Source organism: Crocodylus siamensis, chromosome 1, assembly GCF_052110815.1.
Source record: "Crocodylus siamensis isolate JL-2025a chromosome 1, ASM5211081v1, whole genome shotgun sequence".
NCBI classification, from domain to species: Eukaryota; Metazoa; Chordata; order Crocodylia; family Crocodylidae; genus Crocodylus; species Crocodylus siamensis.
Window position 1 is genome coordinate 257,716,346 of NC_143395.1, and position 25,290 is coordinate 257,741,635.

The window sequence follows — 25,290 nt, forward strand, 5'->3', positions numbered from 1 at the left end:
AGGAGGGTGATGAAGCACTGGAATAGGTTACCTAGAGAGGTGGGGGACTCTCTATCCTTGGAGGTTTTTAGGGCCCAGCTTGACAAAGCCCTTGCTGAAATGGTATAGTTGGGGATGGTCCTATTTTGAGCAGAGGACTGGACTTGATGACCTCCTGAGGTCCCTTCCAACACTCATTTTCTGTGACTCTCTTCAGGTTCCTCACAGCAGACTGACATCAGCCAGAAATGAACCTATGATCTCTTGAATCCCAGTCCAGTGCTTCATTTGTAAAATAGCATATAAAATAAAGACCACATGCTTATGAAATCACATCTCTAATCTCAATTTACTCCTCTCCCCAGACAAGAAGTGAGAATGGCTTTAAAAGCATGATATTTTAATTAAAAGTAACTTGCTTGTCTGCCTTGTAGAACTGCAGGTCTTAAACTGGTTCTCAGGGTTTTTCTTTCTCCCTAAAACTTTATATTGGGAGGCTCTTCTCCCCAGTCCTGTGTGGTCATTTCAAGCTTGTAATTCATATTTAAATTAATGTATACGTAAGATTCATCTCACTGCCTACTTGAAGCAGAACTCAGTCACACCTCCAGAATTTGGGAAGTGATGATGTTTTGTTCTCCTTTTGTTTCTTTTCTTGTCTTTCTGACACAGATTCATATGTTTTCTCCCTCCATGCTGTGACGCACCATCTTGCATTTCCTTTCTCTTTGTTCCCAGTGTAGGGGCTGCTGTGGTTATGTAGAGAAGAACTGGGAGCCATCTATGCTATCTGAGAAGTTTATGCTGTTTTCCACATAGCACATTTACTGCTTCTGAGCTGATTATGTTTGATTCTTTGACTTGCTGTCTTGGGCAACAGAGAGTCCGGTCAACAAAAAAGTAATGCAACAAGAAAAGAGGCATGAGAGGTGACCAGCTTCCTCTTGCCTTTTGGAAGGACGGGTGATGGGGTCTGGAATCTACATGTTGAAAATATTAACAGCCAAGTCGCTTTTACAGTGTCACCACATTAATCATTTTTGTTCCCATCCCCCCTCCAATTTTTTCCAAAAAATGGTATTGGGTTATGAAGCTAGAAGTATCTGACCTTGCAGGTTGGGTAGCTTTTTAAAGGAATGCGAGGTAAACTGTCCAACTTCACTCTGACCTTGCAGTGCCACTCGTCTTGAGGGAGGAAACTGTGGTCAGGGCTTGGCCTTATCCCTGCAAATCTCAGAAAGCATTGCATTTTTATCAACTCCAGGGAAGGTCTGCCTGGTTTTGGATTTTTCACTTACAGGATTTTAGTTCAAAGCCTAGAAGTAAGGTTTGCTTAGATAAAAATGGTAGACAATAGATTGAAATCGGCATTGTTATATGGCTAAGCAGATTCTGTGTTTTTCCACTGTGTATATAAGTGGTCTGTGCTATACCAAACCTAAATTTAAATATGCCTGTGGGCCTAAAGGCAGGAGTTCAGCAGAACTGAGACTTGGCTTTAATGTGCATACATCACTGTATTTAAACTACACATATACATCGTATATGTAAAAGTCAGTACTGTGAAATAATCTTAAAATCACAGATTTCAAATTTTCTTTGAAGATTTTTACTATAAAATAGTAGCCTTTTTAAAGATGTTTTGAAATAAACTTAGCCCTGTCATTTGTCACTTTAAAATGCCAAATAATTGGACCAAAGACGAATGGTTTAAAAAAAAAATCAAGTTTCATTGACCTCATCTACTGAAAAAAATAATTGTTTTAGAGTTTAAGTAATGGTTGTGATCAATATTAAAAAAGGACCTTCAAAGTAAAAAAACAAGAACAAAAAAACCCACTTGTGTGTGTTCTAATCCTTTTTCTTCTCCCTCCTTTCCCCTGACCCATCTTCTAAATTTTAATTAAAATTTTTCGCTTTTAAAGAATAGATGTTGGCATGTATTGGCTGAAAGCGAGACGGATACTCCAAATGTGATCTTCTGACACGTTTTTTCTGTCCTTCTTCATCCGCTCAACATCCTTGGCTCTGATTTTGCTCTCACTGAAGTCAATGGCAGAACTCCCGTAGACTTTAACTAAGTACAGACGGTCAGAAAGCCCGAGGCTGAACCGATTCAATCTTCACAGGTTGAAGTATAAGCTGCGTAGATTGAACCAATAAACAAGTGAACAGACATTCACTTTTGATTCTTGAAATGCAGCTACATGCCTGCAGTGGCCCAAGCCAGAAGCTAGGGGGTACTAGAACACATCTCCCTGAGATGAGGGGAGTTGCAGAGGAGGTGCAAAGAATCCTGGGATACTGAAGGACTGTGAGTTAACTTGAATCTAGAGGGGAACTGGGACAGAAGTTCAATAAACTGAAGCCTGATACTGGTTTCGGCCATTTTGAAGGCAGTTGTGTGCATTGAACTTCCATTGTGTTACAGATCTGAACTGGTTTCCAATCACTTATACCAGTTTATGTGTAATTTCTATCCATAGCCTAATGGTGTAGCCTGTAAAGCCTTTGATTCTTAATCAGAGTGCCATGACACCCTGGGGTGCCATGAGATCTTTTTCACGGTGCCACCAGCTGCTGAGCAACTGTTAGGTATGCAAACAACTACATATGATTCACAAAATAAAACTAAAGATTTCAAATAGGAATCTAGTGTCAGAACATTTTGACCTGTTGCAGTCTTTCTGAGTTCTTTGCAATAGAAGAATTGTTATATAATTTTTCTGTAGTCAGGAAACAAGTGAAAGCCAGGAGCTGATATTTTTGGAGGGGTGCCTTGATTCGAAAAATGGTTGAGAACCATTGGTTGCTAAGCCCTTAATGTTCAGAAAGCTACACCCAGCCTTTCTGAAGAAAGTCAGACCATACAAACCTTGCTTTGGCAAATCTATTAATCTTCAAACTCTCACTGAAATGAAATGAAAGATTTTCCCACCTCACCACCCCTGCCCCTGTGTCCTTGTCAACAAAGCCAGGCATGGGTTTGTCTCTTCATAAATTGTTTTACTCTGCTTTTTCTCTTTACCCCCTGGCTTATCACAGCTCTTCATTCCTTTACTATTGTCCCCAGTGTACAAAATGTTTTTCTTCTTTCTCTTCCCTCCCCCCATTATTGATACCTTGCTGTTAAATCTGCCTGCTTGCTTTCAATATGCAGTTCTGATTGTTTGTAATGCATGTAATGTATGTTTCATTGCTGTGCAACTAGAAACAACATTCCAGTTAACCCAAAATGGAATTTTAATCGTGTTAATAGAGTGTGTCTAGACCTCCTCGGGTAGCTAGGCACTTCAGTTTTTACATCTCACTGCAGAGCTTTTTTGGTTACTTTATAAAGCTTAATACACTCAATTTACAGTGAAAGTTTTTATTTTTATTATGATAGCAAGCAGATCAGAATTGGGCTCCTGCTATGCTGAATGATCATATAATCACAGACTTTAAAAGTCTCATGCCCCAGTGAGTTTAGTTATTGAATAGTTTTCAGAACCAAGCTATGGGGTGAGGGGGGGTTCTTCCTTATGTGCTGTCTCAGATATGCATGGTCGGTCTGTCTGTCTGTCCCTCTTATTTTTAAAGCACATGTGACTTCCTTGGCAAAAGCCACATTTTAATGAGCAGGGCATTAAAACAATCTTTCCTTTTATAGGTCAAGTACATACACATCTCAAGGCATTGATGTTACTGTTAAGTATACTCAAGGAAGCTGGACAGGAGTGCTTGGCAAAGATTTTGTTACTATTCCAAAGGGAATCAATGGCTCTTATCTTATCAACATTGCTACCATTCTTGAATCGGAAAATTTCTTTCTACCAGGAGTGAAGTGGCATGGAATTCTTGGACTTGCCTATGATGTCTTAGCTAAGGTAAGTCTTCTTATGACTTGGAACAAATCAAAATATTAGATGGAGAAGGCAAATGCCTTCTAATGGCTTCAGTCACACCCTGTCAACCTTTATCAATTCTTTATACCTCCCAAATAGTAGGCTTTTCATATAGGTCTGACAAAGCTCAGCAGGGCTAAGTTGGTTGCTCCCTCCAAAGTTCCATGTGAAGATTTAAATTTTTCTGATGCTGGATGATCCAATTATTGCTCCTCTGGAATGAGTTAGCTTCTTCCAGAGCTTGTGATTAATGGAGGAAGTTAGTTTTGAATGATCTTGCAGCAGCACCTGACTGTATTTAAGCCTCCTAAAACATGTAAGATCATGAGGCTTGCTAGTAATTGATACACTTGCTAAGTAAAGCCCTGTGGGTGTGTCTACACAAGATGCTTTACTGCACAGTAGACTAGACTACTGCACAGTAAAACGTTGCCATCTACATGTATATGCCATTTACTGCACAGTAGATTAGTCTACTGCGCAGTTAGCTAGTGCCTGTAAAAATACAGGTACTGGGTTAACTGCATAGTAGTTACTATGTAGTACCACTCATGTAAATGCTGACTAGGAGCAAATTTGATCCTGGTTGGCCACAAGGGACAGGGGAGCTCTCTGTCCCTGGTCCTGGTGCTGCTCAGCAGCTAGCTCCCCACAAGGAGCTGGGAGCCAATCAGTGTTAGAACAGGGTTGCTCTCTGCCTGCTCCCCCCAGTCCTGCCCCCATCCCAGCACTGCAGGGCTTCTGGCTCCCCACAGGAGCCAGGAGCTGAGCAACACTGTGACTGAGGAACTCTCTGCTTCCTAGCTTAGCTGCGGGGCTTGCTAGCACCTGTGCTGCTTGTGGGGCACCTGCCAGTGAGCCAATCCCCCCTCAGCAGGGGACTAGCCAGGACCTGTCGTACTCATGGGGTGGCTCCCAGTGAGCCCCCTGTTGGGCAGGGAAGCTCTGCTGGTCATGGAGCTCACTTGCAGCGATGTATCCCCACATGCATGGTGCCAAGAGATCTCTGGCAACTGCAGCAGCAGCCATCTCCCAACCCTGTGTACATTAGGCCCCATCCCAGCGTGCACAGGGACAGGAGACAGCTGCCACTGCATCTGGCAGAGCTCTCTGGCCCCAATCGCATTGGAACTGGCCCCGTACCCCCTGCTGGCCCCTGAGCTAGCACCCCAGGGAAGCCTGGAGCTCCACCTGGCTGCTACAAAGGACAGAGCAGGGCAGGAGCAGCCCTGTACTGGCTGTTCCCATTGGAAGCAGACTTGCTCCCAACAGGGTGCGCACATAGGCAGACTCCCAAGGAAGGCTTATGGCACAGTATTTTACTGTGCGTTAAGCCAGTACTGCACTAATAGCACATGTCGATGAGGCCTGTGGTGCCTGTTTAAAGTATACAAACTCTATTCGTCAAGTGAAGTTGAGGCTGAGAGCACATACTGGGTAACTTCAAAGATAACATCCTTTGCAAAAATGCTGTCACTAAAAAATGTTTATAACCTGTCCTTATCCCTACTGTTACAGAGCCAAGAAGTTTACAGATAAAGTGAATATACAACAATAATCCCAGTGTGAAAATTCAATTAGAACTCTCACGTTTACCTTAATTCTGCTGTCATAATGATTCCCTGACAAATCCAAGGACTCAAACTTATCAACCTACAATGAACAATATTATTCTTTGTCTAGAACTGGAATGCTTTACTCCAAATTGTACAAAGGCTGTGTCAGCTTCAGCCTGTCTGCTGTTGTGTTCTGTCAGTTTAGGAGAAAGGGGAAAAGAACTATTTTCAAATTTTGGATTAGGCAAATGGTATGTTGAAGGCAATTCATTGCCTCTCCTTATCGATGTCTCACTGCTGTAAGATTCTCAGGATGCTGAGCACCTCCCAAGGTAAAGCTCTTTTATTCTGTGTGCCAAGCAAATATTGACATGTCATGAAATGCAAAGTTGAAGCGTCTTGATATAGGCTGAACAGGTTTTTTATCATGAAATTGTGATGCTTTTACAACCAGAACAAAGGCTAGTGTGGGGGCAAATGCATCTAGCTTCTATTGGCAAACCAATTGTTTGCCAATAATGAATCAGATGTAAGCGCATTTTGATAGTTTCAGGGTTTCTAGGGTCGGAAGGGACCTGAGTAGATCATCTAGTCTGACCCCCTGCCATGGCAGGAAAGAGTACTGGGGTCAAACGACCCCAGCAAGATGTGCATCTAACCTCCTCTTAAACACCCCCAGGGTAGCAGCCTGAACCACTTCTCTTGGAAGTTGGTTCCAGATCCTAGCCGCCCTGACAGTTGAAGTAGAGCTTCCCGATATCTAACCTAAACCTACCCTCTGCCAGCTTGTGACCATTATTCCTGGTCACTCCTGGCAGTGCTCAGGGGAACAGTGACTCCCCCAGTGCCTGCTGATCCCCCCTGACTAGTTTATAACAGGCCACAAGATCCCCCATCAGCCTTCTCTTTTGGAGGCTGAACAGGTTCAGGTCCCTCAGCCTCTCCTCATAGGGCCTGCCCTGTTGTCCCCTGATCATACGAGTGGCCCTCCTCTGGACCCTCTCCATGCTGTCGACATCCCTCTTGAAGTGCAGCACACAGAACTAGACGCAGTACTCCAGTTGCGGCCTGACCAGTGCCACATAGCAGGGGAGGATCACCTCCTTGGACCTGCTCGTGATGCATCTGTGGATGCATGACAAGGTGCGGTTGGCCTTCCTAACTGCCTCTCCACACTGCTGGCCCATGTTCATCTTGGAGTCAGTGATGACCCCCCAGATCCTTTTCGGCCTCCGTGCTGACAAAAGGGGAGTTTCCTAACCTGTAGGTATGGTGTCGGTTGTTCCTCCCAAGGTGCATCACCTTGCACTTGTCTGTGTTGAAACCCATCCTGTTCTCATCCGCCCATCCTTGTAACCTGTCTAGGTCTGATTGTAGCCTGTTGCATCCTTCCAGTGTGCCCACGTCCCCCCACATCTTAGTGTCACCAGCAAATTTGAACAGGGTGCTTATTACCCCCTCGTCCAAGTCACTGATGAAGATGTTGAACAGTGTGGGCCCGAGGACCGAGCCCTGCGGAACCCCACTGCCCACGTCCTTCCAGGTTGAGAAGGACCCATCCACTACCACCCTCTGGGTGTGGCCCTCCAACTAGTTGGCGACCCATTTGACTGTGTGGGTGTCTACACCACAGCCCCCCAGTTTCTTAATGAGAACGGGGTGAGAGACGGTGTCAGAAGCCTTCCGGAAGTCCAGGAAGAGTATATCCACTGCTACCCCTGCATCTGATCGTAAAAGGCCACCAGGTTGCTCTGACAGGACCTGCCACTGATGAACCCATGTTGGTTGCCCCTAAGCATGCGATCTCCTGCTGGCCCCTCTTGGATGTGTGCCAGCATAATTTTCTCGAACAGCTTGCCTAGGATCGAGGTGAGACCAACCGGCCTATAGTTTCCCAGGTCCTCCTTCCTGCCTTTTTTGAAGATAGAGACCACGTTGGCCCTCTTCCAGTACCTCACCACAGCACCACGAGTGCTCGTAAAGTTGTGCCAGCAGACTTGCAATGACCTCGGCCAGTTCCTTTAGAACTCTAGGGTGGAGATCATCCGGACCAGCTGACTTGAACCCCTCCTGAAGCTCCCCAACTAAATCCTCGTTAACCCGTGGCCCAGGTGTGCCTCCCCTGGGGCCCAAGGGGGGCCCAGCAGGGAGGTGGCTGTTTTGGTCCCTATTTAGGAAGACGGAGGCAAAGAAATCATTAAACATGTTAGCTTTGCCGTCTGGTGTGACAACCAAGTTTCCCATCGCGTTCTGCAAGGGCCCCACATTACCCGGGACCTTCTTTTTACCCCTTATGTATTTAAAAAAGGACTTCTTATTGTCCTTAATCTGGGAAGCTAGTCCCAGTTCCATCTCTGCCCTGGCCTTCCTAACTACCCCGCTACATCCCCGAGCAACTACAGAATAGTCCTCCCTGGTGATGACCCCTTCTTTCCATTGGGTGTAAGCCTCCTTTTTAGCAAGGAGACATTCCCGGATGCTTTTGGTGAGCCACGGAGGCTTGTGTGCTCTCCTGCTCCCTTTGATCCTCGTTGGGATTACCTTCTTTTTGGGCTTGGAGGATCATCTCCTTAAGGAGCGACCACTCTCCTTGGACACCTGGCTCCCCTCCCCTCCGGGACCTCAGCGCTTCTCCAACTATCCTCCTTAGCTCGTTGAAGTCTGCCCTCCTAAAATCTAGGGCCGCTGCCTTACTGCATGCCTTTGCCACCTTGCACTGGATGGTGAATTCCAGCGATGATCGCTGTCGCCCAGGTGGTCAAGCACCTGCAGCCCCCTCACCAGGTCATCACCCGTGGCCAGCACTAGGTCCAACAAGGCGTCTCCCCTGGTGGGGCTGTGCACTTCCTGGGTTAGATGGAGGTCCAAGAACCTACATGAGCGTTCAGACCTGGCTGACTGCTCTTCCCAGCAGATGTTATGGGGGACTTGAATTTCCCAGACTACCACATCCTTAGCCTTCACTACCTCTGTGAGCTGACCCAAGAATTCCTGGTCAAGCTCTTCTCCCTGGTTGGGAGGTCTGTAGTAGACTCCCACCGTTAAGTCCCTTTCCCCTTGACTGCCTTGTATTCTAACCCAAAGCAGTTCAGAGTGCCCCTCCCCTGACTCCTTGCTAATTAACGAGGATGTGTATTCCTCCTTAACATAGAGCGCCACACCCCCACCTCTCTTTCCTGTACTATCCCTCCTGTACAGCCCATGACATTCACCACCCAATCATGCGTTGCGTCCCACCACGTTTCCGTAATCCCCACTATGTCCGGGCTGGTGTCAGCCAGCAGGAGGGTGAGTTCCTCCTGCTTATTCCCCATACTACGAGTGTTTGTGTAGAGGCATTTGAGGCTTCCTGTGGGTGTGTGTACTGACCCCCTAGTCCCAGCGTTACCCTGGCCCCTATCTCTTACCTGTTTATTCACTTTGCTTGTTGGTCTGGGCTGGGCTGTAGTTGTGGGTGCGGTTTGGTCTGGCAGTCTGATGTTTCCTCCACCCTCATCTTCCCTTTCCCCCGACGAGCCTAGTTTAAAGCCTGCCAGAGGAGGTCTGCCAACCTAGAAGAGAACACACGCTTACCTTTAGGGGAAAGGTGGAGCCCATCCCATCCCAGCATGTCTTTCGTTGTGATGTGCCGGTCATGGCTGAGGAAGCCAACGCCCTCCTCGAAGCACCATTCCTGTAGCCGCCAGCTGGTCTCCACGATGCACATTTCATGCCGTCTACCTCGTCCACTCACTGGCAGGATAGAAGAGAAAACGACCTGCGCGCCCATCTCCTTCAGCACACACCCCAGAGTGTGGTAATCCTCCATCAGGCGATCAGGGCTCCTCCTGGCCGCATTGTTAGTGCCTACATGGACTAGGACCATGGGGTAATAATCGGTGGGCTGGATTACGGTCTGGAGCATCCCTTTCACATCCTGAATCCTCGCTCCTGGTAGGCAGTATATATCATGTGCCGAGGGGTCCCAGCAACAGATGGGGCCCTCCATACCTCTCAGGATGGAGTCATCAATGACGATCACGCGATGCTTCTTCCTCCTGGCCTTCTTGCCTCCTTCAGCTTGCACGGGACGCGGTGAGCGTGGAGTTGCCTCCTCTCCGGTTTCATCCTCTCCTCCCTCCTCCTCCAGGGCTGCCAGGGCTTCGTACCTGTTCTCCAGCCGGACTGGAGGAACTGGCGCTGCCATGTCTCGAGCAGCCCTGGCACGGGAGGTGACCGTCTGCCACTTAGCAGTGGAGGGCTCATCTTGAGGTGCATCCTCCTTGGTCGTACAACCCTGCAGGGAAAGAAAATAGCTGTCAATTTCCTCCTCTGCCTCCCTGATTCCCCTCAGCCTGCTAACCTCCTGCTGGAGCTCCCTCACCTACACCTGCAGGGCCCTAAGGCCTGCAGGACAGGTGTGGGAGTCTCCAGTCCCTGGCCCCCCAGGCCTTGCTGGGCAGCTCCTGCAGGCCAGGGGGGTGGGGGGTGCCAGCCCCCCCCCCCCCGTGGGCTCCGTCTGGGTGGAGGCCTCAGACAAGCCCCGGGAAGGCCGCGCCCCCCGGGCAGGGGCCCTGGCAGCACTTCCTGTCGACACCATCGTAGGGGTCGCTGAGTTTCTAGCTGAGTTTGGGTCCTCTGGCCCGCGCTAACACGAGTCAGCCTCTGGGCCTCTCCTGCTCCCCACCGGCGCAAACGCCGGCGCGCTCTTACAGACCGTGCCTGTTTGTGCGGCTTGGGAGCACGGCTCCCTACCGGCTCAGCTAAGAGGGATCCGGGGGGCTTCCCCTCCAGATCTGGCTCAGCTGCGTCGATCCCTCTGCCCCAGTTACTTTAGGGGGATCAGCTGCTGCTGCCCCTGCTGCTGCTCTGTTTGCCTATGCTGCTCTCGCCTCCGCTCTGGGTCAGGTAAGTCCTTCCTCTCCCTGCTGCTCCTAGCTCCTGATATACCACCCCATCACAAAAAGAAGGGTGAGATGTGCACTACAAAGTTGTTACATATAAATTACATTTATAATCCAAAATGCCTGATCTTTCAGGTAAAAAATACTGCCATTTAGTGTTAGATGGCAGGGAAAACGGTTTCCTGATTCTTTCAGAATCCCACAAAGAAATACATGCCCAAAACTTCCACAGAAACCAGGCTTGTAGCAGCGAAGCTTGTAGGCTTTATTGTTTGGGGGTGAGAGGGGTGGATCTTTTTTTTTTCTGGATCTATGTGGTAATCCACCAGCATTACTGTGCAGTAACAACTGCACAGTAGTGTCTCATGTAGATGCACCCACTAGCTAGCAAATTCGTTTTAGCCATCCTTGTTTCTATAAAACTGATCCTTTTATGTGAATACCTCCTCACTTTTTTTTTTCTCCCCACTCTAGCCTTCAAGGTCTGTGGAGACGTTCTTTGATTCCCTTGTGAGGGTGGCAAAGATCCCCAACATTTTCTCCCTGCAGATGTGTGGAGCTGGATTGCCTGTTTCTGGAAGTGGTACCAACGGAGGTAGTCTTGTGGGTATCTGTCAGTCTGAAAGGGAAAATACTCCTTAATCTCTCACTCCCTTTCCATTACTGCCCTATTCTTTCCAAAATTAACTATTAAACATGTGAAGTCTGTTTTAATTCTGCCCATCTAACTAATTTTAAATATTTTTAAAGTGCCTCTTTATTCTTTCCAGCCATTTTCCATTTGTACTAAAATATACTTAAGCAATTCTTTTTGACAATATTCTTCATTTTAAAGATTTTTAAATTTTTTTTTTTTTTAAAAGCACTATCAAGTATGTGGTGGTGTTGCTTTTTACATAATGTGTTAGAGTTTGATTATGCTGCCCCTCTGCTGTTCATGGCAAAAGGTTCCATTCAATGCAGATCTGGGTCAAATTAATAGGAATGTTTGTGATCAGATAATACTAGATGTAAGTTCCAGATTCTGCCAACTTGGCTGCTTTCAGAATTTTTCCATGGTTAATATTGGCTAAGGAGAAGGCAAGAGACATTTATTTAACCTATGATAAATACCAAATTCTGATCCCATTGTAATCTGAAGGATTCTTGCCTCCAGTTTCAGCAGGACCAAGAACTGGCCCTAAAGTTTTGTTTACACTGGAATTATTCTGGTCTAAGTATTCCAGATTCATTCGTCTTACCTTTTTAAATCTTAATTTCCTAAGGAAAAAAAATCTAATTGAGAATGAACACAGCAAAAATAAATTCAGAGGTGGGAAGATCTAATACAGTTGCAATGAATATAAATATAAATGCTATCGGGAGCTAAAATTGACAGGACTGTTATTATATTTCTTATGCACCCAAAACGGAATTTTTTTTAGGCTATATTAATCTTGGGTGAACTTGCTAAGTGAATCTTTAATATGAAGGCTTGCTTCTCTTTTTTTGATTTATGTGCATTGCTTAGGTTCAGTGTTGGTTCTACCAGACCATTCTAATTTTAATCGGGGAAGAGAACGCCAATAAGAAAATTGATTTAAAGTCACAGGTGATGTGGATGCTTAGGACATCTTTGAATCAAACCTGAAACAGGAATGTTACTATTACTGAAGCAAAAGTGCGGTGGCATCTAGATCTTTTAAATATTAACAAAATATGGCCTTTGTAGATTAACACAACTTTTCTGTTATCAGCAGAATCTGTACAGATGAAGCTAAATTAAAAATACGTTACCTGTATAAACTGTTTGTAACTCTTGTTTTGCTTTCTGTATTTTTAGGGGAAAAAACAAACCTATGTGTTAAGAGATTTAAAATTTGTAACTCTCCCTTTTTCTCTAGGTGATGGGTGGAATTGAACCAAGTCTGTACAAGGGTGATATTTGGTACACACCTATTAAGGAAGAATGGTATTACCAGGTTGAAATTCTCAAACTGGAGGTTGAAGGCCAGAACCTTGACCTGGACTGCAGAGAGGTATTTGCAGTTAAAATAATTGTGTGTCTACAGGGGAGGAGGAGACATAGCACTAGTCAGTCAAAATGCTGGAGTTTAGATGTATGCTAGTCCTCTTTATAAGAAACTTGTTTAACTGTGTTTGAAAACAAATTAAACAACACATTGAAAACCGTGCTTAAAAGGAAATAGTTTAAAATACTACTCTGAAAATGGCTACTTGTGTTAGTTTTGCTGCATGCTTTTTGCCAAATAAAAAAAAAAATTTTAGTTTTATCAGTGAAGCTTATCACTTCTTTAATTATTGTCACTACTGGCTTGTTTTTTCCCCCCCTGTCCATTGGATAATGGCTCTGGTGTGTTAATCATCCTGCAGAAGACATAATTTCTACTGTAATAGAGACTGCTAGGTAAAGATGAGCCTAAGACCTGTAGGGGAAGGGAAAGGTAATTATATGGTTAGCTAACTAGATTATCTTTTTTTAATTTCCAGATACATAATTATTATTTTCAGGGGATGAATTATGTGATTGGCGCTCACTTTGTTGTTAGAAAGGGAGCATTTGTTTTGGAAAAGTTATTCACCAGTGATTATTTCTCTCTGGAAATAATCCTCTCCTTTGGTTAAATACTGGGAAATTGTCCGGATCATAGCGCAGTTATGTTCTTGATCCTGCTAGCTGTGGGTTGGGGGAAAGAGAAACACTGAGCTGTCTGTGTAGCTGCTGCGCATGGGAAATTGTTAAGTATTAATCAGTAAGATTAAGAATAGAAGGGTAGTTATGGAACACTAAAAGTATACTGTACACGGAGTACAAAGCATTGAGCAACTAAGGTTCTGTATGGTCATGATGTCTCAATTTTCTTATACTTTCACATGCGTTTTTGTCAGTGGATAACATGTTTGCTATGTTTATTTCCAAATGTATTTCTTGAGAGTGCCCAGCATTGGAAGTAAGAGCAATTTAAAAGATTTCTTTTTTTTAAATGGCTGCTGTTTGCTGATGTGTGCTATGGCCTTAACCTCTGATCATTTTCCCTCTGCTCTGCAGAAGTATTTTTTTATGGTCTTCAGCATCTGTGGGACATCCTAGGTAGGATAACCATATGTCCCAGTTTGGCTGAGACAGTCCCGGATTTCAGAGGCTGGTCCCAGCCAGCTGGTGAAAACTAAAATGAGCTGGGGGTGGAGCAGGGAACCAGAGCAGCATGAGCTATGAAATAGGATGCCCTAGCAGACACCAAAGTTGCCCTAAAATAGGTTAGCTTGACTAGTGGAATGACCATTAAAAGGGAAAACAATTGTTAACACTTGTGAAGTGAAGAACAGTGGGTCATTAATGGGCTATTGATTCCTTTGGCTGCCTGACTAGTAATACCAGAGCTGTACTTTGCCACCCTGCCCCCACCACCTTTTTGTGCAGCAGCACTCCTAACTTAAGAGGTAAGTGTCCTGAATTTTACATTGTCCCATATGGTCACCCTAATCCTAGGGAGTACCATAGTGAAGAACAGCATAGCAGGCCTGCTCCCTGTGTGTTGCACCCCAAAATGCCTGAAGCGTGGCGTTGGGCACACATCATTAAGCACAGCTGAGACAGCATGCCCTGATGCATCTGTTTCAGAGTTTAGTGTGTATAGAGCAAGCATGCCATACATTCCTGCAGTGCCCCCTGACTCAGGTCAGAGATGGCATAGGCTGAGCATGGTAAGTGGATTGGGTGGGTGCTCAGCAACTTGCCAGATCCAGGCCTACCAAAAGAAACTTAGCATAACTCGCAGTCACTCTTGTTCTAACAAACTTATGTTCTATCAGAAGTGAAATGGAACAGCTTTGCACCCTGGGCAGCAACAGTACACAGGGCAGTGACAGCTGCAGCACTACTGGCTGTGGTGGTTTGGCCAGCCCCCAGCTTCAGTGGCAGGTATTTTTCTGGACATGAAGGCACATATGCACATACAGCAGCCCCTGAGCTCCTGTCTGTCTCCCCCCGCCCTCCAGTTATGCTACTGCATTCTGTGCAACTGATAATAATTTAAAGCTAAAGCTTTCCAATTGTGTTGCTGCTACTGGTCTGGTGCAGCTTGGCCCCTTGCTTCCTTCCCTAACAAGCTTCTGTAGTTTTCTTTATTTTTATTGTGCCTTAAACACACAACTGTCAAGTCCATTTTACTCTTGTTGGCTGACATTACAGAAAAGGTAATTTAAAATGTGGCAGTGATGGGTGATTGTTTTATGAGTGGCTGTGGTCATCAAAACGCATTGTGAAAAGACATGTCTTTTAAAGTTTGTTCATCTACTGTTTGAAGATTTATTTATTTTTTTTATAGTGAAGAGAAATGTACCCTGTTGCAGGGTGGGAGCAGATGCTGACCGGTCCAGGATGATGCGTGTGCCCCACCATACCCACAAACCCTCCCCCGCAAACTCCACAACCACACTCTCCCCCACACACAATCAGACACCTCACAAACACTGAACCCACCCATACTGAAAAGCCCAACACAGGTGCAGCCTGCCCTGCCCCACCCTATCCTGTGCAGATCCAGGGGCACACTTGCCCCACCATGCCTTCCTGGGGTGCAAGCAATGGCAGGATCTGTCCCCCCTCCCTGATGAGCCATGACTCAGTCCCACCTTACCCCAGCTGGACCACACCTGCCCCTGCCCCCTCCTTTACCACAGGGGCCATTGATCTGCCCCCCACCCCACGCCCCTTCTCTTCCTCCTCCCCTTCCACCACAATGAACTTACAGTTCTCCTACTGCCAGCTGTGCTTCTCGCTGCCTGAGTGCCACAGCGTAGCTGCGTGCACACAAGCATTTATCTCACCCTAAATGCGCACACGTGCACCCACACACACCCCCCCAGGCACCCTCTCCCTCTGCACAGCCCACAGTCACCCACATCCACATATACCCCCACACCCTACATACACACACATCCACAGCTACCCACACCCCCCACAAAATCCATACCCACCCACTCATACGCCCCACACTCCTCCACATATACAAATGTAAGACTTTATTTTGAGCTGTTACGGAATCATTTCTATATATACAGTGCAAACACGTGCAAATCAGGACAAAAATATATATTTGTAATCAAATTAAAATACGTTATTACAAATGTTAGACTTTTAGTGTATAATTTGGGTTTTTTCTGGTTCCAAGATGGCAAACCCCCTTCTCAAAAGGAGTACTTCTGGGGCCAAGTGGAGGGACTTCTGATGGCAAAGGTCAGAGTTTAGGGGTAGGACTTCCAGTCCCTAGATGGCAACCAGGGGGCCAGGCTCTTGCCAAGGGGCAGAGCCACCCATGGAGCCCCCAACAGCTCACCAAAAGTCATTAAGCAGCCCTCTAGCCGAAATAATTGTCCACCCCTGGATTATAGTGTAGCAAGACTTGTACTTATCAGTTTGTTTTTAGTTGCTTTTATACTTTTGACTCTTCTGGAGTATTTCAAACCCCTGAGACAGATAGGAAGGTAATTATTTTTTGCACCCTTGACACTGACTTGGTACTGTATTGCAAGCAGGAGTAAGGATTGCTTCCCACTGTTCCTTAAATGAGGGTACGTTGTCCTACAGGTCATGATATAGTAGGCCACTGTTCTGCACTCAAGTCATGGTGAGCCATTGCCACCATGGCAGAAGCCTTATTTTAATGTCTTGTGCTTTCATTCTTTTTCCTTCTTTTAACTTGGTCTGCCAACTGTAGAGTTCTGCCAGAGTACATGTAGCAGATGCTTATGAAGACCAGTACTGAAAAGGAGCAACCTAGTAATTATTAGAAAATTACTGACTACATGCCTTTGTATGCAGTGTGTTAACTGTGTTGCTTATCTTTTTCTTAGTATAATGCAGATAAGGCGATTGTAGACAGCGGCACCACCCTCCTCCGCCTGCCCCAGAAAGTCTTCACTGCTGTTGTGGAAGCTATTATTCATACATCTTCGGTAAGTTGATGTTATCGTAAAAACTGGTCTTGTTCCATTGCTTGATTCTTGGAAAAAGTGTATTGGGAAATCTTTTAAGATTCTGGTTAGCCTAAGAGCGTTTGGATTCTCAAATTGTGGGTCACAAACAGGTGTTGGAAACATATGAGCTTCCTGCCAATGCCACTAAAGGTAAGTTCCCAAATCAAGAAGAAGAAGATTTCAAACTAATATAGAGGTAGAATCTTTGCTCTTCTTCATTTCAGAAACATGAACATAATCCCTCCTTTTCAAATTCAGAGCACTGAGCTTGAACATTTAGTTTGCTCCTTCAAAAAAAGATAAGCGTCCATAAGGTATACAGGCAAACATTTACAACTGTGCCTGTTATCAGAGTTGCACAGACTTCATTCAATATCTGGTTAACTCCTTACAGATCTCATTATGCCATCATACAGATCTCTGCCCAGAATTGGGCATATTGGTGATTTGAGCCAAGGTCTCCTACAGCTCAAGTGAATGTCCTAAAGACTGAACTAAAGGTTTTAAGGGGGGAAGGGGACTATTGCCTTCTGCATTTTACTCATATTGCTTTATTGTTTCTTATTAAAATGCCCCAGAATTAAACTAATTGCTTCAGTTTGCTGAATCAGCAATCGTTTAGTTTGTGGGGTTGGTGGGGGGGGGTATGGTTTGGGGTTTGCCTAAAACCAGTATTTTGTTTCAGCCACCAAACCAAAAATTTGAATTATGTGCACAGCCCTAAGCAGATGGACCATTTGTGTAGTAAGGTACTCCTTAGTAAGAGTTAGTATCAGAGATGGTATTTAGTGAATTATTTATATAATGCACTAATAGGACCATTGTGCCATTGTAGTACTTTGAAACAATGCCTTCCAGAAATACAGCATGTTGAAACTATCAACTTGTTTAGATTAATATTCTGTGAATAAGTAGAGAGAAGAACTCTTAAATACCGCTAAAATAATTTATTTCAGTTACATGCTTTGTCTGTTTATGTAGCATAAAGCCATGTGTCTGCATCCCAAGATACATTTTTTTAAGCATATAAAAGCAAGACAGGTAAATGTAATGTACTAAGCAATCATTCTGGGAAATCAAAGCATGCATTCAAAAGAGAGCACTTTTGCAGGCTTCATATACTCTCAGTCTGCATTTTATTCAGACTAGCATTTGTTTTCTACTCTAGGGAAGGTAGAGAGAGAGAGAATATTTTCTATATTGGTAATTTTCCAGTAAGACAGACTGGGGGCCCTGTCCTTTCACGTGTTGGCTACTCAGGCCTAAGCAGTCTTCAAGCACACAGCAGTCTTTTGTCTTCAGTAAAACAGGGTGGGTTGGGATGGGGGTTACGTGTGCATGTGCGTGCACTTAAATGCTTTGCTTGCCCAGGGACAAAGTGCTCAGCACCATGCAATATGCAGCCCTATTGCAGAGCAGTGGGCATAGCAGAGCATATCCCATGGGCATCTCAGCTGTTTCAGAGTTGTCTGTGGAAATGAGCTGGTCAGCATCTCAAAGCATTTCTCCAAATGCTGATTTGTATAATGTCCTTGTCCTCGGACAGCTGTCTAAAATAACTTGTTCCTATATGCCATGTAGAAAGGACACTGGCATCATTTGAGGGATTTTTTACCACTAGGGAATTCCCATTCCTTGGGGAAATTCTGAAATTTCACTAATATTTTTGTTAAGCATTAGAACTTGCTCTTCTGAGATTTCCCATAGAACAGGAGACTGTAAATTTTGACTTCAAAGCATTTGATCACTGATGCAACTGTGGGGGAGGGGGCAAAAGGGGCAGTTACCCCAGGCATCAACTTTGAGAAGGGAGGAAAGAGGGGAAGTGGGGGAAAAAAACCAGCTTCAACCAGCATTCACCATCACAATAGCAGCCAGAAATCGCTGCTTCCACTTTGCCCTGAGTTCCCAGTAGCCATCTCTATGGTGCTTCATAAAAAACCCCATGTTCCTTTAAAACTTTTCAAAACTCAGTGGTCCCAGCATCCAAGCTGTTGGTAGCTCCTACTTCCTGTCTGACAGGTTTCCGCTCTTCACATCAGAGTGGAAACCCTGGAAGTCCCAGCTCCCAGGGGCATGGCTCTGTAGCAGCCCAGAAGGCAGATGAGCTGGCAGAAGGCTTCCCTCAGAATCAAGGGCATGTACTTTTTTCCCCCATGTGTAGCAGTGCAATATAGCTGAAATCTAGGCATCTGATGAAAAGGCATTTATTATCAGCTGAGCAGCTCGTCTTGCCATGACAGCACAAAGGCTGGTACCTTGGTTAAGGTACTAACCTAGTTTTTGAGGAACCCCATCTTCTATTCCTAACCTGTATTTTGTATCCTCAACCTGTAGTATTCTGTCTTCATGCCTCAGTTCCTCATGCCTTTAAAAAACCAAAACAACCCTTCCCCCACCTTCACCCCAAAAAACTCAAGAAATCAGCGTTTTTCTACCTCTAAGTGTTAAACTATTAATGTAAGTATTAAAAGTGCTAAACTATTAATGTAACTATGCTCCTATAACTGAATGCATTAGGAAAGGTTGAAGTCCTAAAAGAGTGGACCCCTGTATGCTAACTACCAAACTCTAGGGTTTTTATTAACATATTCATGTCAACTTTGAAACTTCCTGTACCTAATTTCAAAGTACATGGTTTTAGTTTGAAATGGTTATGCAATGAACATGCAAAAATAAACTGCACAAGAAAGAATTGGGGATAGTATTTTTATTAACTCAAGCAGAGTGGTTTCAGTGTCTCTTGCAGTAAAGTATTGTGGGGTCTGTGTGTGCTGCTTCCTAAGGAAACAGGAACAGGCACAAAGTACTACCTTTGATTAAGGAAATGTTTTGTTTTGTCTTGCCTGGCATCTTATCAACACTGTGCTTCAAGGAGCATGAATGTTAGGCAGGATGTTTGTTTTTAGGTGGAAAAACTCTACAGGGAGGTTTAGTTTGCTTTGTTGGTGCCTTGGATATGTTGGGAAACCCTGTTAATCAACTTTTGATTTTAAAAGTTTTTCAAGTTATGTTGCTAAGAATTGGTATGACAGCAAGAGAGTTGAGAACAGGCCCTTACTTCTTGCGTTGAAAGTGGCATCAGGACAACAGTTTGTGTACAGGGAAGGGAATAATTTACCAGTGACCTCATGTTTAAAAGATACTGACATTTAAAAGAAAACAAAAAACAAAAAACTCTGTTCAGTCCCAGCTGTATATTAAAGTTTGTAGAGGGGGTGGAGAAGTAGCAAAGGCCAGTTAGTACTTTTCCTGTTTTTTGTAGTAATCACTCAGGAGAGCTTATAAGTTTGACCTTCCGGCCTCTGTATTCACTGCAGCTGGTTAAATAGTTTATTCTCTTTCCACTAGTATGGCTAAGCTTATTTTTGATCTGTACATCTAATAGAAATAGACATGTCCCACAGTCCCTCCAGAGGACTGCCACTAGATATATTAGGCCTTATGTTATGCAGTAGTAACATTTTTCAGTAAACAGTCTTTACATTAATCAGTCCAAGTTTCAGAATGACTTATTAGTAGATTAGGATGCTTACAGCATTCATAATTTAAAGGGGAGAAAGCACTCATGGAATACTAAGGATTAAAGTTCTAGATCATTATAAGCATCTAAAAGAGAATGTAGTTTGTATATATCCCTTTTCCCCCCCTCCCATCTCTCTCACCACAGATCCAAGAATTCTCTTCTGGATTCTGGACAGGCTCCCAGCTTGCATGTTGGGATAAAACTGAAAAGCCCTGGTCCTTATTTCCTAAAATCTCCATCTACCTGAGAGACGAAAACTCAAGCAAATCATTTCGGATCACTATCCTACCACAGGCATGAACTTGTTTTATTATTTGGATAAAATCAGAAGTTCGACCCCGTTGTTTTTATCACTGTTGTAAAGATTTCCTCTTCTCCTTATATAAACTAATTTGATTAATGTAGTGAGGCCTGAACCTAATAATTCATTTTAGCTAATTATAATTGGAGTTCATACTTTAGGAAAAATGTTTTTAACAATATTAGTGAAAAACTGGATTCTGTCTGGCAAACAGTTTTTTGATGAAGTTAAAAAAATGTAAAGGGGAAATAGCACATTTAATTTTTTTTAAATGGTCTCCTTACTTTGTTGATTAACAATGACTTTTTTTCTGGAGATTTGAACAATTCTCAAAAATATTTTTGCCCACTTCATTGTCATGGCAGCTGTTGATCCTTCCAGATCATGTTGTATGCATGAGAGGTCACACACATGCATATGCCTAGGCAGCAGTTTTTGGGAGAGTGGAGGCTGCCTAGACCTTCCAACCTCCCTTTGGGCCACTGAGACAGAATCCAAAGACCAGACTGGGTCCAGATGCTTATACAAATCATGGAGGCACCATGTCATGGAGGCGCCAAACATCTGGGAACTGAACCTGGGTCTCCTGTGTGGCAGACAAGGGGACTTGCCCACTTCATAAAGCAGCTCAGATTACATCAGGCACCAATATAGTTTTTGGTTCTGATGTTTTTAATCTACTTGAGGGGTAGGCAGCTCCCAGCACACATGCTAGAGCGTGGCATGTGAAACCATTTTGCTTCCCCTTCCCACCCTCTCTGCCCCTCTTCAGGGAAGGGGCTAGGGCTATGCTGCCACAACAAGGATCGGGCCCCTCACAGCTCTCCTGCCATCTGCCCCAGGCACACCAACATCTTAACAGTTCAAGGTTGTGGGTGTTTTTGTCACTCTGCCCAAAAACATTGCTGACCCCTAACCTACTTACTTTGGAAAACAAATTGATTTGTTTCTCATGGCACCATGATGAGAAGCACTTTTCCTGAAAATGATGCTTTTGGCAAAGGGCCTGTATGATCTCTGTGCCAAATTCCATAACTTGGTCAATTTATATTTATTAATATTATAAACCTATATGGATTATGTACTGTCTGGCTTTTAAAAAATAATGTGCTACTCAGTTCTGTTTTCACCATAAGTGTGGTTCCTGATTGTATTGCAGTTGATGCTGAAAAAGCAGAGTGAACATCAACTGATCTAAGTAGTATCCCTACTTAGCACAGAGGGAGGGGGGCAAAGCTCAGATGTACACTTAACTTGAAATATAGCCAAGGCTTACAGTAAGCTAAAGAATCAATGTAGGGGATGTGAGAAAAACCCTTATCAGTCTTCCATCCCCTTGGTAAAAAGTGTGTGAAATTTGACTTCAGTTTATTCACTCTGAATATTTCTGAAACCGACAGAAATGCTCTCTGGATCCATTGCATCCTAATCATTTAAATATTTCTAAGTTGAACACTTGTTCCTGACTGTCTTTATAGAATACAAAATAAAGAAAACCCCCTATTTTTTTTCTTCAGGAAGATAACCTTAAAGTAGCAACTAATCAAAAGCCCAAATTTGAACTTAGACTTCCTAAGTCCCATCTATTAACTTCACTGAACCTCTGCCCTCTCTTAGGCAGAGGAATTTGCTTACTCCAGTTTATTCTTTGTTTTTAATTAAATTTGAGTGACTTAAAATCAAAATCGTGGGAAACACTTTGAGTTAAAGCACCCTATTGGTCAGCATCCATGTTTTTGAACTGTAGTTATCTTCTAAATACTGTACATTCCTGCTACTTATTTTATGTCTCTTGTTTGTGTGTCTTGTTTGTTTAATGAACAGCTTTATATTCAACCCATCCTTGGGATTGGACAGAACCTGGAATGTTACCGATTTGGCATCTCTTCCTCCACAAACGCTCTGGTTATTGGTGCCACAGTTATGGAGGGTTTCTATGTCATCTTTGATAGAGTTCAAAAGAGAGTAGGCTTTGCTGTGAGTCCATGTGCAGGTAAGAGAGGAACTCCTTGTGAGAAATAGCTGTCATTTTTGGAGCTGCATCAGTTAATCTGTCAACAAGAAACATTGCACAGGTTCCACAATTTGCAGATAAATAGATTCTAAAGCAAACTTTCTGCAGTATGCAATAAAGATATTTTTTGGTGGGGGGCGGGGAAGCCAACACAGTTTCTGTATAAAAACAAAGAAATCTGCCTTTCTGACCTTTCAGCAATATTTTTGAAAATTTAAGGTAGTTTTAAGATGACCAAGCTGCTGTTAATACAACTTGTACTGGCCATTGATATTTCTGTGGAAATATTGCTGCTAAGGAATGAGAAATAAAGGCTTCAGGGGAAATGTAGGAAAGTCAACTTTTTCTGAAAGGTGTTTAGTAAGGAGGTACTGTATAATGAGAATTGTACTTTGCCTCACTCTTAGAAGCAAAGTGCAAAACGATGAACAAAATCTATGAGGGATGTTTCGTGAATCACTTCTTCAGATGATTAGTCTCTAATCCTTGGGTTGCCACAGGCCCACAAAGCTATTGCTGGTTGTCCCTCACCAAAGAGCTGATTCCATGGAACTGGCTTAATAACCTGTTTCTAAATGATCCATATATTAAATGTGGCTAATAGATACCTTTCTATTTTTTTTTATTTTTTTGTACATATTAGCCGTTAAAAAGGTGCCATAAGAATATAGAATCAAAATGGAAGGGGCAAAGAATGTGAAGGTAACTGGTCCCAAACCCCCATCTCTACTTAGGCTGTAACACTTGATCCATGTGCAATGGCAATGGTTCCTAGGTACACAGATATATAGATTAGCCAAAATTAGGAAGGGCTAGTGAGGAACTCAAGGTCTTTATGGAACGGTGTAACTGAGCAATAGAAGATCAGTGCTGGCTTTACACGCCCTAGATTCTGGACCTTTTAAGGATTTGTCTAAATTCATAACACATTTCTGAAGCCATTGCTGTAAACAATTTAAGCCTAGCAGCAAAAATCTGGGCACCTGTGTGGGCAGCTCAGTTAAGAGCTCTGCATGGGGAAGAGGCTGATGCATTTAGGAGATGGAAAATAACAATAACATTGCCGCAGACCATGTTTTATAGCCTCTTCTCCCTTTAGTCCTCAACAGGCATAGAGCTGATATAACTGACTTATACGACTATATCTCTTGAGCTGCAACTCTGGATGGGTACATAGGTAGAGTGATGCCTTGGCTCTTCCATGCTGGACTGATGGTCCCAAGGGGACCCAGGCCAGCTGGCATAGTTCAGAGTAGCCTCTGAGCTCTTCTAAAGTATTTCATGATTTGCATCAGAATCAAGGAGCTAAAATCTTGCACTCTGCTGTACCCCATATCTTTGTAAATAAATACATGGTACTTAGCTACATTGTTCAGTTCTAAGACCCTTACTTCACAGAGAGAGAGAGAGGGAGGGAGAACTGTATTTATCAAATAAAAATAAAATATTTTTAAGAGGATACAAGCTGATCATTAACTGGTTTCAGTAAAAAGCTTCCCCTTCCCACCTCCCATGCCTCTTCCCAATCCCATTGTTTAGTTTTATGCAACTGTCCATATCAATTATTATTTGTAGACTTCTGAAATCATGCGATCTAATCTAACACACTACTGGAGGTGAGATATAGTGCTGGTATGACAATCTGTTTGTACACATTTGTATATACTAATGTGAACAAATGTGTACACCAGCCTCACTGATTTCATTTCTTCACAGCTTATGGTTTCCATCTGAGGCCCCATTTCATCAGGAAAAAAATAATGACTCTGCATGGAAACTAGTCAGTATTGCTTGCAGGGATTAAGTGTCATAACTGCCTTTACACAGAAACCAACCAGGACTTCCATAGCAACTATACTAATGTACTTTAGTTGAGGCTTTTTAGTCTGTTCAGAGACATTAAATTTAATTGGGACTACTGATGGCATAAGCCTTTACAATTGGGGAAATATAGAACAAATATATGTCCGTCTACTTTGTATGGTGATGCAGGGTTGATAATTTGATGCAATGTTTATCCCAAGTATGAATTCCCTAGCTTTATCATTAGACTTTAATTAGGTAATTTATCAATCTGGTTTTGGTTAAAAAGATAAAAACTGAATGAAAACCATTGACTAAATTAGACCACAAAGTTTGAGGTTTGGCTCAGTATTAAGTAAGCAATGGCTTACTTATATCACTAGTCCATGTCTTGCCTTGTTGGGGAAAAAGCTAAGGTCTGAGAAGAGTCTGAAGGGCTTCAGGAAGCTGATTATTGCAGAAGAACAAATCCATACTTCTTGTTAATTCAGGTAAGTCCTTCAAAAGTTCAAAGGACTGTTTAAGCCTTGTTTCACATATTGCTAATTTCAAATCAAATCAATATGACATAAAGGAGCGTACTGAAGCACACTGTATGAAATTGGAAAGTTTGAAGGTGATGAGAAAGGCAAGCAAGGTGTTCCAGATTCTAAATATCTAATTCAATTTTTAAAAAATCATGGTGTCTGGAATACTGATGCCAAGCCTTTTGGGGGGCGGTGCTGAGATGGTGACTAAATCCATAACTGCAGCTGCTCCTATACAGTTTTAGATTTCATAGACATTAGAGCTGGAAGGGACCTTGGGAGATCGAGTCCAGCCCCCTGCCCAAAGGGCAGGAAGTCAGCTGGGGTCATAGGATCCCAGCAAGATAAGCATCCAGTTTACTCTTGAAGGTGTTCAATGTAGGTGCTTGAACCACCTCTGCTGGCAGACTGTTCCAGACCTTGGGGGCTCAGACAGTAAAGAAATTCTTCCTTATGTCCAGCCTGAAACGGTCTTGCAGGAGTTTGTGACAGTTCGACCTCGTCATCCCTTGGGGCGCTGTGGTAAACAAACGTTCCCCCAGATCCTGGTGGTCACCCTTGATAAATTTATAGGTGGCCATCAGATCACCCCTGAGCCTACGCTTTTCCAGGCTAAAGAGTCCCATGTCTCTCAGCCTATCATCGTAAGATCTGTTTTCCTGACCTCTGATCATGCGCGTGGCTCTCCTCTGGACTCTCTCGAGCTTCTCCACATCCTTTTTGAATTGTGGAGCCCAAAACTGGACGCAGTACTCCAGCTGCGGCCTCACCAAGGCCGAGTACAAGGGGAGAATGACGTCCCGGGATTTGCTCGAGAAGCATCTATGGATGCAAG

At 43.8% G+C, this 25,290-nt stretch overlaps 1 protein-coding gene across 1 annotated transcript in view; it reads left to right on the forward strand.

Annotated features, from left to right (window-relative positions):
- The window catches only part of BACE2 (beta-secretase 2), an 87,688-nt gene that overhangs the window by 50,113 nt on the left and 12,285 nt on the right, over positions 1–25,290 (forward strand). Inside the window, exons 3-8 of the mRNA XM_090060977.1 lie at positions 3,632–3,848; positions 10,780–10,908; positions 12,189–12,323; positions 16,162–16,263; positions 19,955–20,104; positions 21,936–22,104. Coding sequence (XP_089917103.1) covers positions 3,632–3,848; positions 10,780–10,908; positions 12,189–12,323; positions 16,162–16,263; positions 19,955–20,104; positions 21,936–22,104 — 902 coding nt within the window. The remainder of the gene's footprint in view (positions 1–3,631; positions 3,849–10,779; positions 10,909–12,188; positions 12,324–16,161; positions 16,264–19,954; positions 20,105–21,935; positions 22,105–25,290) is intronic.